General features: G+C 38.6%; 1 protein-coding gene across 1 annotated transcript in view; it reads left to right on the plus strand.

Moving 5' to 3' along the window:
* Positions 1 to 12,759, plus strand: part of ABCA9 (ATP binding cassette subfamily A member 9) — a 45,751-nt gene that overhangs the window by 24,690 nt on the left and 8,302 nt on the right. Inside the window, exons 19-27 of the mRNA XM_004592954.3 lie at positions 1,016 to 1,182; positions 1,778 to 1,911; positions 3,517 to 3,654; positions 5,695 to 5,799; positions 6,741 to 6,914; positions 7,097 to 7,210; positions 8,834 to 8,953; positions 11,947 to 12,015; positions 12,445 to 12,536. Of these exons, the coding sequence (XP_004593011.2) occupies positions 1,016 to 1,182; positions 1,778 to 1,911; positions 3,517 to 3,654; positions 5,695 to 5,799; positions 6,741 to 6,914; positions 7,097 to 7,210; positions 8,834 to 8,953; positions 11,947 to 12,015; positions 12,445 to 12,536 (1,113 nt within the window). The remainder of the gene's footprint in view (positions 1 to 1,015; positions 1,183 to 1,777; positions 1,912 to 3,516; positions 3,655 to 5,694; positions 5,800 to 6,740; positions 6,915 to 7,096; positions 7,211 to 8,833; positions 8,954 to 11,946; positions 12,016 to 12,444; positions 12,537 to 12,759) is intronic.

A 12,759-nucleotide genomic window follows, 5' to 3' on the forward strand; every position in this document is an offset into this window, starting at 1 on the left:
CATTTGGGGAAGTAAACCAAAGATGCAGTTCTCCATCCAAAGATGCCATTCTCACACGTGCATGTTCCCTTCCTCTCTCGGTCCCTCTCCCATTCTAATAGTTAAATAAAATTAAGAGTACTTCTGTGGAATCCTCTATGGATAAATGTTTGTAATGTAGCTCAAAAAAATCAAACATGACACCCTGCACCTGAGGATGATTAAGCACGTACTTAACAAATAACTTACAAAACAAACAATCCTGTAAACCATCACATTCTGCAGGAAAGGCATAATGTGGAAATAGAAGCTTCAGAGAAAAAAATCTTGTGGGAGAATTTGGATTTGATGTTAAAATAATGGAGGTGATTTAGGCAAGGATAAAAAGAATATAAATTCATAAAGAGCAGTACTAACTATGAGAATATATGAGAAATCTAAAGAGCTGTTATTAATAATGGCAAATGGTGTGAAATAGAAAAATAATTTTCAGAATATATTAAATACAGCTAAAATGTATAATGTGCATAAGAAAGAACAGTAAGGGCTTACATTTTTAGTTTAAACAGGCCATTGACAGATCAGCGTATCAAGAAAATTGGGCAATAGTACAAAACTGTTTGGAAACAGTAAGCACTGGAGGCAAAACAATCTGTTAGGACAATATTTGAAGAGATTGGGAAGGTTTTTTTGTTTTTAAAGAGGGAGACGAGAGGTCTTCCATCCCCTGGTTCACACACACAAATGGCTACAATGTCCAGGACTAGGTCTGACTAAAAGCAGGAACCAGAAGCTACTGATTCCATTTAGTTCAAATCACATGTCCCTGACAGGAGCAGACAGTGAATGGGGAGAGAGGAAGCTCGAAGGCAAATACCTAGGAACTATTTCATTTTAGAAAGAAGGAGAGAAGTATGATTCAAATGTTTAATCAGTTCTTAGGATTAATTTCTATAATTATCTCCAGTATCTGGTCAAGCTTAAAATCTAGAGTTGCTATGGGTTATTTATTTCTTTAATATTTTATTTTGCATAGGTTTCTGCTATTTGTAATTAGTTTTTTCCCTCAACTTTTGGAACATCTCTTCTATGAATTATATCAAAGAAGTTACTCCTGGGGATTGTCTCCACAAATGTACTTCCTCTCACCTGGACAGCAAGTGCAAGATCCTCTGACCCGTTTACTGATCATCAACAGAACAGGTAAATATGTGGGTAATGTAGAACCCGGCCATGTTCTTGCTCAGATTCCCTGGGAAACGTAAAATATGAAGAAAAATACACTCTGCCTGTTTTAGAAGACACTTATGGGACCAAATGAAAGTCTCTTTAAAAACAGAAGAATAAAAGATTGAAAGTTTACTTAAACCTTAGCACAAATTCCCAAGACATCCAAAGAGGTTTTCAGAAAGGAGATTGTTAACTGACTTATGGAAGTCTTGTTTCATTTTGTAAGTCAGTGTATTTCTGGACTCTGGGAAGAAAAGAAATGTTTCAGATTTTTAGGAAGGAAGATTAATAGCTTGGGTAGTACAATATTAGCAGCATTTAATACTTTTATGCTAGCAGAAATTACAAGGAAATATTCAGGTCTACATAAAGGAACCCTGTCATTCTTGTAATTTGAGAATCTATTTTACCTTCAAACCTGCAATTCCCCCCTTTAAAAGGAAATTCTTAGGCAATTTTAATGGTAGGATTTGAGTGATGGTGTTTAGAGTTTTTATTTTATGTCTGGACACAGATTTTTGAGTGCTCTGTTTCATATTACATCCTCTGGTCTTCATCTTCATGGCAGGATCAAGCATCGATAACTTCATCCATTCCCTTTGGCGGCAGAACATAGCTTTAGAAGTGGATGCCTTTGGAGTCAGAAATGGTGCAGATGAGTCAGCGTACAATGGGGCTATCACTGTCTCTGGTGACGCAAAGGTACATTGGGTTCCAACAGCTGCAGTTCCCTGAAGATGGGTAGGAATGTGCAATGTCTGATCATTCGTATCAACTGACATACAAAGCCATGTTGAGACGATTGGGATGGTTCTCATTTTTACAACAGATGTGGGGCTACAACTTCCCGCAGTATCAAAAATGCTGTTTTATTTAATTTCAGATGAAGTTATATGAATGGCTCTCATTCATAGTTTATTTAAATGTTATTACTAAATTCCATAGCAAGATACTATCAGAAAATGATACCCAATTTTAATTTGGCCTTTACTCTTCAGGTTGCTGTATCCTCATCCTCTTATTGTATCTTCACTGATTTATGTTGCCAGTCCAGAATCCATGGGAGTGTGAGTTGGTGATCCCTCTGGTAGACAATGTACATATATTGTATGATTACACTAAAAGTAGAAATCATAGCTGTTCAGCATCATAATGCTTGAAGTTAGCTTATTCAAGTTAATTTTCAGGAATGCTTTCCATGTCATCAATAAAAAAAGATACCACTTTTGATCCAACTAGTTTTTGATCGCTCTTAATAGAGTAAGTTCAGAAAAAATTGTTTTTAAAAAGAACACCCTGAGAGCCAGTATTGTTGAAGAAGTAGGTTAAGTTGTGGCCTATGACGCTGGCCTATGAGGACTGGTTCAAGTCCTGGTTCCATTACTACTCCATCTTCCTCTAATGTGTGTGGGAAAGCAGCAGAAGATGGCCCCAGTGCTCAGTCCTCTGCAACCCATGTGGGAGATCCAGTTGGAGTTGTACCATCTTGGTTTTGGTCTGACACAGGCATGGCCACGATGTCCATTATTAGAACAGTGACCCAACAAATGGAAGGCCTCTCTATCTTGGCCCATCTCTCTGCAACTCTGCCTTTTAAATAAATATAAATAAATATTTAGGAAAATGACACCTTTCTGAGCTAGTGCTGTGACACAGCTGGGAAACCACTGCCTTGGGTGTCAGTATCCCACATGGGAACCAGTTTGAGTCCCAGTTACTCCACTTCCAATCCAGGTCCCTGCCATTGTACCTGGGAAAGCAGCAGAGAATGCCCCCAAGTGTTTGGACCCCTACACCCAGATAATACATCTAGAAGAAACTCCTGGCTCTTGACTTTGGACTGCCCCCACTTCTGCTGTTGCAGCCATTAGGAGAGTAAACCAGTGTACGAAAGATTCTCTGTCTCTCCTCCCTCTGCAACTCTACTTTCCAAAAAAAAAAAAAAAAAAAAAAGGTTTCTCTCTTTTTTAAAGCCTTCTTTTTTTTTTAAGAAACACTCTCTTTTAGTTAAGTTAGATACAATATGTTTGATTTATTTATCACTATAAAACTGTATTCTTAAAGGTTCTACATTTTTAAGAACATAGATAATACATTTTATATAAATGAAAACTACGTCATTCTCTGTATCTGCATTTATTACATTGTGTGTCATTTGTAAAGAGATCTTACACACAAGCCAGTACTTATGAGGCTTTGTACTTCCCTTCCTCAGCTTTATTGTCACAAATTTGAATTATTTTCCACAGTAACCAATGAATTTTGTATTTGCTTTCTGAGGATTTATAAATGTTGACTGTATTGAAGGATTACAGATTTTCGATAGCGTGTAATACCAAAAGGCTGAACTGCTTTCCGGTCCTCATGGATGTCATCAGCAATGCGCTCCTTGGGATGTTTAATTCTTCTGAGCACATTCAAACTGACAGAAGCACGTTTTTTGAAGTAAGTATGTTGTGACCTCACTTTTGCTGAGTCATTGGAAATTTTAAGAAAATTGTTGAAATGTTGATATAATATCACAGAACTTTTCGTGCATCTGTTCTTAAAGAATTATATTTTATATCTACAGTCGTCCGTCAGTGTCTACAGGGGACAGATTTCAAAACCACCAAATGTGAAATCCCCAGATGCTCAAGATTCTTGTTTCAAATATTATAATCTTTATATCTAACCTCTGCACTCTCTCCCACCTACTCTTCAGACATCTCTAGCTTACTTACAATATCTGTTGCAACAGAAAGAATTTACAAATAAGCTTTACTTTATATTGTTTGTAACTGGTGTTCAGTTCCTACGTAGATAAGTTCTTTCTTCGATTTGCCACCCCAAGGTGCCCAGCCAGTTCTTGGCCTCTCCTTTCTGAACCACAGGTCTCACTGGAAATCAGACTTGTATCTGACTCCACTCATTAACTTCCCACAACCAGAGCCCGCCATGCTCCCCAGCAGTCTCTTTGCCATGTCCTCACCTGACCTCACTGCCCAGTTGGTATGATGGGTCCCTCCAGGCTGAGCACTACCAAATCCTGACAGTGGATGGGCACGATCTCACACGGAAGCAGCATGTTGTCTGTGAACCAAATTGTGATAAAAGGGTCTGGGTGGGGATACTACTGTGAATTTCCCATCCCTAGAAATCCTGCAGATCAAGATGTCAACAACAGTGTCCATTAGCAAAGGATAGGAAGTGAGCGACACCGTTCCTGGTGTCACTTGGTAACCTTGCAGAACCTCGTCTCTACATCTGCATCTTTAGGTAAACACTTTTTCATATTGTGGAGGTCTTAGAGGGGTATGGACTTGTTGATGGGAGTCAGAAGAGAGAAAACTTCCGAACTTCCAAACTTGACTTGTATTTTAGTAAAACAACTGATCCTACGTATTGTTGAGGTTCATTTCAAAACCTGTATAGAGCTTTCTGGCTTTTTTTTTTTTTACATTCTGTGTCTTTATGTAAAATGTGTACTCATTTCTTTCATGTGTCATCATTCTCATTTTCTTTTTTTTTTTTAAATATTTATTCATTTTATTACAGCCAGATATACAGAGAGGAGGAGAGACAGAGAGGAAGATCTTCTGTCCGATGATTCACTCCCCAAGAGAGTCACAATGGCCGGTGCTGAACCGATCCGAGGCCGGGAACCAGGAACCTTTTCCGGGTCTCCGGCATGGGTGCAGTGTCCCATTGCATTGGGCCTTCCTCAACTGCTTTCCCAGGCCACAAGCAGGTAGCTGGATGGGAAGTGGAGCTGCCGGGGTTAGAACCGGCGCCCATGTGGGATCCCGGGGCATTTGAGGCGAGGACTTTAGCCACTAGGCCACGCCGCCGGGCCCATCATTCTCATTTTCTAACATCTACTTCTTGTTCATGGAAATATGTCTGTTGAAACAGTGCTGCATTGAATTCAATTTTTTGCACGCAAATAAACTTGACTTTTAGTTTTCCCTTTCTACAAACTTTTTGAAGAATTCTCACCTCTGCCAGGTCTTTGCATTTTAATTTGTTGCTTCTGCATTATTTTGAACCAAGAAAGTAAGTCATCATAAATGTTGCATTTAACGGATTTGGCACTAATTTCTGAGAGTCGCAAAATAGCTCCTCCAATGGCAGCACACAATCTCTGTGGTCTCTTCCAACAATCCGCCTGGATGTATATAAGCATTATATGCAACACTGTACTTTGGAAGTCAGCAAGGTGGAATGCTATCCTTTCCCTCTTGGGTTTTTAACCATGGGAACGTAGGCAGTTCATCTTTCTTGATTACATTTGTTTTTTCAGTAGTAAATCAAAATACATGTTTAAAATGCCAAAGTTGCTAAGCTACCAGATTAAACATGCACGGAAGAAACTGCAAATATGAACAGCAGCTCTGGCAGAGCTCTGAGTGGTTGTGTCACATCGTGTGAGTGATTCAGTTAAGACAGCACAAATGAACCAGATGCCAGGTTACAATCAGCTCACCATGTTCTGAACGATTTTAGGACACATCCTACGAATATGGGTACCTGAGTAACGCCTTCTTCTGGATACCAGTGACAGCCTGCTTCACTCCCTACCTTGCAATGAGCAGCATCAGTGACTACAGAGTAAGAACTCAAATGTGTCTGCTATCTAGAAAACTCACCTTTGGCCCCATATGGTCATAAATTTACGTGCAGGGAGTGCACCCAAGTTATGTCCTTGACATAATGAATAATCAAACATCACAATGACAGATTGCTAAGTATTAAGAATATGCTATTTTTTTTCCTTAAATGTGGATCTAACAATCTAAGATTTTCCCTCAACATGACAAAGCAGTACCTTAGCAACATAAAGCAGACCATGTTCACGCCACTGCTAAATACCTGCCATAATAACATCAGGATACAAAGGAACAAGATCTAAACTGTTGCCATGCATTGGGAAGTCAAGAGTGATCTCAACCTGGGTGTATCATTCCACTTCGACCTGATGTCACCATCATCTTGAAGTTGTTTCTAACCACGCCTAGCTTCTTTCCAGTCTTCCCCATACATTCAACTCTCCCTGGTATAGAGGCCTTGTTCTGTTATTCTCTCAACCCACAGTGCTTATAGGAAATTTGTGCACTCCTGTTGAATCTTTTTGAAATTTGCAAAGGCTAACACCAAAGCAAAGTGTAACTATGAAAAAAAAAAAAAGAAATGGTATCTCCTCATCTGAGTAATGCTTAATTATTCAAAGGAGGAATAACTTATTATATTGTTGCATTTTCCCTTTAGATGGTGAAGTCACAACATGGTTTATAGTGGGAAGGTACTTTTAAAAGTTTCTAGAAAAGTAAATACTTTTAAAATGGTTTGGAATCCAGGCATAGTTTTCCCTGAATTGTTGAAGACCCCTGTAATTATCAATACCTCAAAGCCAACGTGTGGCAAGTGGCATCATCATGTGATGAGTGGAAATAGTATCTAGAAAAGAAGATAAAATGAATGTTTTGAGACTAGATATTTGCAGTTCCCAAAATCACCTTGTAACAATGTGTCCTCTTCTATTTCTTTATCAGCAAAACACGTATTCCCTGCTATGGGTGTCAGGCCTCTACCCTTCTGCCTACTGGTTTGGACAGGCACTGGTGGATATTCCCTTGTATTTCCTTATCCTCCTCCTAATGCAAATCATGGATTATGTCTTCAACCCAGATGATATTATATATATAATTCAAAACTTGTTAATTCAGGTAAGTGATCAAATCTACAAAATGTTTGATTAGACTGCTTTTTCATGAATGCATTAACACTAATCCTATGCTAAAGAACTTCAAATTATTTGTGCTATATCACATGGCATATTGAGAGGGTGAATGTGAATACTTCCATAAATAGAATTTATTATATCTAATTGTAATATTTGTATTTTCAGATCCTCTGTAGTATTGGATATGTCTCATCTCTTGTTTTCTTGACATATGTGATTTCGTTCATTTGTCGCAAAGGTAGAAAAAATAGTGGTGCTTGGTCATTTTTATTCTTAATTGTGAGTATACATATCATTTACATTCTTTCACTTTAAATAATATTTTTTATCTAAAAAGATGTATTTCAATCTTTACACTAGATATAAGAGAAGATACTATTTCTTTCTGGAACATTCTAATCACTTTAAGGTAGACATCTATGGAATGTATTTATATTTGAGTGTGTATCATCTGTGAACTAGGACCGATTCAGTGTTCTCCAGAGTTGGACATCCCTTGAGCTGGGAGTCTACCTCTAATATTCACCTATAATTTCCCTTGTATATTTAAAAAGGACCCTCACAACTCCCTACTTAATCTTGTTCTTCCTCTTGTATTAATAGGTTATTACATTATTGTTGCAAAATTCACCCAGCTAATTCCATATACCAAAAATATAGAATTGTCCTTCCTTCCTCTCTCATTGTCTCTGCCCACATTCAAATCATATGATTATTCTTTAGACTGAACATTTCCTTGTTTTGTGTGTTTCAGCTTTATTGCTCATCTTCTTCAACTGAAGTATTGCCAGGGCTCTATATTGGTTGCTCTGTTCCTACTCTTGTCTTGTAAGCTAATCTATACAATAACAAACGTGATCTTTTAGCAATGAATCTTAACTGAAAGATACAACCTACACAGAAACATACACATACATTTTAAATGCAGCAAAATTTTAAGTGGACACTTTCATAAAGCCAACAGAGAATAGAACATTACTAGGGAATAGAGAATAGAACATCACTATTCTTAGTTATGAATCCATCAACTGGCATAGCTACTTTGGAACTTAATGAAAATGGAATCATGCAGAATACATCATTTTTTTCTTCTTTTAAAATAAATCTGTTCATGTACTTATCTGTGAGGCTGTACAAGAGAGAGGAAAAAAAGGAAAGGGAGTTGTATAGAAAACAAAGGAGAGAGAAAGTGAGAGAGAGTCTCTTCCATCCCCTGGTTCACTCTCCATGTTGCAATGTTTACAAGAGGTGCTAAGCCAGGCCAAAAACAGCAGCTCAGAATTCCATCCAAATCTCTCTTATGGAGCAGCTGGGACAGACACTAGTGGGAAACTACTCTATGTGATGCTATAAAAATGGTGGGCAGGGATTGGTATTGGGGCATATCAGATAAAGCTACCACCTGCATCACCAGCTTCCAAAATATGGGCTCATTTGAGTCTCAGTTCCTTGTTAATGCCCCTCAGAAGGCAGAAGAATATGCTTCAAGATCTTGGGTTGCTGCAACTATGTGGGAGACCCAGATGAAGTTCCAGGATCCTGTCTTTGGCCTAATTCAAACCTAGCTGTTGTGGCCATCTCTTTTCCGCTGTCTCTGTTCCTCCCCCCCTACCTTCATCTTACCCACTTTGTGTGTGTGTGTGTGTGTGTGTGTGTGTGTGTGTGAGAGAGAGAGAGAGAGAGAGAGAGAGAGAGAGAGAGAGAGAGAGAGAACGCATCTCTGTCCTGCGGAGTATACAACAACAGGAGGGGAGAGGGTGGAGAACAGCAGAAAGTATTGACGTAGAGGGAGGGATGGAAATTTAGCATGAGAACTGTGATGAGGTGAGATCTGTCGCCCTCTTGAAAAATATCCTGTAATTCAGATCACTGCAATAACATTATACTGTGCTTTTATTTCAGATTACCATCTTCTCAATCGTTGCTACAGATCTGAATGAATATAGATTTTTAGGACTACTTTTCAGCACCTTATTAATACCACCCTTCACGCTTATTGGGTCTCTATTCATTTTCTCAGAAGTAAGTACTTCTGGTCCTGACTTGGATCATTAAGTGCATGGCCATTGAAGAAAGCTTTGAACATATAAAATATCTTACCACAAGAAAGTTAGAATGTTCCCATTCAGTAAGAAGTCCTGCCTTGGTTTAGGAGGGTCAAAGGTAATTCCAAGAAAATACCAATTGATGGTTGCCACGGTAATCCTCAATCACAGGACTCCTATTGGGAGACTACAGAAATGGCCATTTTCTGTTTGGATACTAATAGACACCCAAAGAGAAATATCTAGTCAGTTGGATATGTAAGCCTAGAACCTAATGTGTATGAGGGATTAGGACCAAAAACAAATAATTAAGATTAATCTGTTTATCAGTGATGTTAAAAGCCATGGAACTAGTTACTATAACCTACAAAGTAAGTATATGTGGAGAATGAGACTGACTTGATGAAATGTAAGGATTATAGGAAAAGTAAGGAGACAAGAACGGAACTCCAAATGTAGCGCTTGAGAAGAAGAAAAGTCATCAAACGCGTTTGAGAAAGAGTTGGGGGATAGGAGGAAACAAAGGCAAACAGGAGTGCCACAATCTCTGCTCAGATGTTATACTTCAACATTATACATTAGCTTGTTGGCGAGGAAGTAGTGATTAAACCATGAAATCCAATTCAGAGATCTTGAAAGGTGATGACTGAGAAGGTACTGTTAGAATTGATCACATGGAAGAAACTGGTGATAGTAATCAAATTATTTCAATTAAAGCATTAATCCAAAAGTCTAGTAAGAGTGAAGGTGCTAGAGATCACGAGATGAAGAGCTGGTGACAATCTGTATGGCTAAGTGCTTCCAGGAGTTTTACTAAGAGAGTAGCAGACTTTGAGATGAATGAGGAAAACAGATTTTTGTGTACTTCTTTTTTATTCTAAGTGGCTAGATTTGTGCTTTCCTGTGAGGGAAATTTATGTTAAAAAAGACATAATTAAAAAAGCACAGGGAAATAACCAAGTACAGTACACAGTGCAGAAATTGCAATGTATAGATGCTGCAACATTCCATCTATTTAGCAAGTTCACACCAGAAAACGTGAATATTGGCAGGTAGCTTAGTGGCTTCTCCTCTGAGTGACTCTCCTTTCTTAAAGAAATAAGAAGTGAAGTCATCAGCTTAGAGTGACATGCTCAAGGAAAAATGGAATGTTGAAGTAGAAAAAAAGATCCAGAAAATTCTTTCAGCACTATAGGCCATTAAGAATGAAAAGCAATTCCAAACAACCTCTATTCTACTTTTCAAATGAAGTCAGCAAAGCTGAAGAATGCTCTTCAGAATTGGATTTAGTTCAGGTTACAAATTTTCCCAGGAACTTTCTCAGAAAAAAATAAAAGAGGGGGACAATAGTTTTATATAAGGAGGCATTAAATAATGGTCCATACTTTCAAAACAAAAGGACAAACAAATTAAAGACATGAGGATATTCTATACAAACTCCAAACTATGAAGTAGAAACACAAGAGTAGAAAAACTGAAAAAAAATATGATGACAGAGGGAGCAAGAGTCCAAGGATTTTGAAGTTCATATTGAATGGGAAATTGGGGCATTTAGTGGAACAAGATGATTTAGAATGATGTCAGGGCCTTTAAAAATCCTCCAGTGTGGAAACAAAACATCCCTTCCAGATGGTATCTGGCTGTGGTGCTAAGCAAAGGATTTAAAATTTCCCAGCAGAAAAACACACAAGGACTTGGAAAAATTTGCTCAAGAGACAAACATGACCCCCCCCCCTTTTTTTTTTCACTGAAAGGCTGGAGGAAGTTGGGAAAATGTACTTCCATGTATACATGTCAGTCTCTAGATGACAAGCCTTTCTTCTTGTTTTTGTCACAATTATTCTCAAAAGCAAACGAATGAGAGAGGAGCAATGCAATGTTCGGATGTTACTGGGCAAAGACCAGAAAACGGAAAGTGAAGTGATGGGCAGAGGGTTTTGGAAGGGGTTAGCATCGTGACAGAGTGGGTAAAGTGAAGTGATGGGCAGAGGGTTTTGGAAGGGGTTAGCATCATGACAGAGTGGGTAAAGCTGCCATCTGTGCTGCCAGCATCATCTATGGGTGCTGGATAGGAACATAGCAGACCTGTTGGAACCTCCTGGCCCCTGGCTTTTAGCTGACCCAACCCCAGACATTGCAGCTCTGTCACTGTCTGTCTCTCTCCCCTTTCCTCTCTCCCCCTTTCTTCCCACTCCACTCCTATACCTCCCTCTCTGTAACTTTGCCTTTCAAATAAATATGTATTTTTGAAAGAAGTGTACCGGGCCCGGTGGCATGGCCTAGCGGCTAAAGTCCTCACCTCGAATGCCCCGGGATCCCATATGGCCACCGGTTCTAATCCCGGCAGCTCCACTTCCCATCCAGCTCCCTGCTTGTGGCCTGGGAAAGCAGTCGAGAATGGCCCAAAGCTTTGGGACCCTGCACCCATGCCGGAGACCCGGAAGAGGTTCCTGGTTCCCGGCCTCGGATCGGTGCAGCACCGGCCGTTGCGGCTCACTTGGGGAGTGAAGATCTTTCTCTGTCTCTCCTCTCTGTATATCTGACTTTGCAATAAAAATAAATATATCTTTAAAAAAATAAAGAAAAGAAAAGAAGAGAAAAGAAAAGAAAAGAAAAGAAAAGAAAAGAAAAGAAAAGAAAAGAAAAGAAAAGAAAAGAAAAGAAAAGTAGTGTAGCTATGATACAAGCTTGTCGGTGGCTTCTTGTATCCTGCAGGCACTCCCTGAACCTCTGTGCTGGCTCACGGTGTTGTAGACGAATGACTGTCAGTATGTGGGGAAGCACAGGTTGACAATTCATTGGCATATCTTGGAAGCAAAGAAGACATAGTGCATGCTCAGAAATTGACTTTTATCTGAAGCACAAGGAAAAACAGTAGAAGGTCACATAATGCAGACAAAATTATCAGAAGTGAAATGAAATCCAAGAACAGATGAGGATTCATTTAAGGAGATTCTCCTCGTTTTACAGATTTCTCATGACTCCATGGATTACCTAGGAGCTTCAGAGTCTCAGATTGTATTTCTGGCATTGCTAATCGTAAGAAAGCATTTATTTTTCAATGTTGCTGCATACAGAGACACATTTATGTGGTTCAAGATTCTTTGAAATGCATGAAATTAAGAGGGTTGGAAATCTTGGGCAACTGAATCAACTTAAAAATATACACAATGACTTTTCAATTTGAGTTCCTACTGGCTACAGTAATAATCTGGTTCCGAATGTAAACTCTTAAGTTCTTTCAGAAGTATTGGCATCAACTTGACTATCACTGTATTTATGTTATGCATTCTCTGTATGCCAATGAAGCTAACTTTGAGAATTTCATATATCATTAAATAAATTGTCTTTTAAGCCTTGAATATTTTGTCAAGTGTAGTTTTATAGAAGATAAAACTCTTTAAATCAGTTGCAACACGGAAAGCGTTGTTGTGGTAATGCTAATTTTGATTCTTTCTTTTTTCTTAGCCATACCTTCATTTCTTCATTTTCGTGTTTGTTCTACGATACCTGGAAAAGAACTTTAGGAAGAGATCAATGAGAATGGATCCTGTGTTCAGGTTGAGAGATGCCAAATACAATTTAATGTTGATGTTCATTGCTTATAGAACTTATAAGTTCTTAAATTAGTAAATAGAAAGTGCTACACATGATTATTTTAATGACTGCTTATTATACAAAATTACAACTTTGGGTAATTTACCGAGGTTACAGTCTAGGGCAAAAAAAACAGTTTTGCATACATGACACTGAAAAATCAGTACAGGATAAAATTTCACTGAC

This window comes from Ochotona princeps, chromosome 17 (genome assembly GCF_030435755.1).
Source record: "Ochotona princeps isolate mOchPri1 chromosome 17, mOchPri1.hap1, whole genome shotgun sequence".
Taxonomy (NCBI): domain Eukaryota; kingdom Metazoa; phylum Chordata; class Mammalia; order Lagomorpha; family Ochotonidae; genus Ochotona; species Ochotona princeps.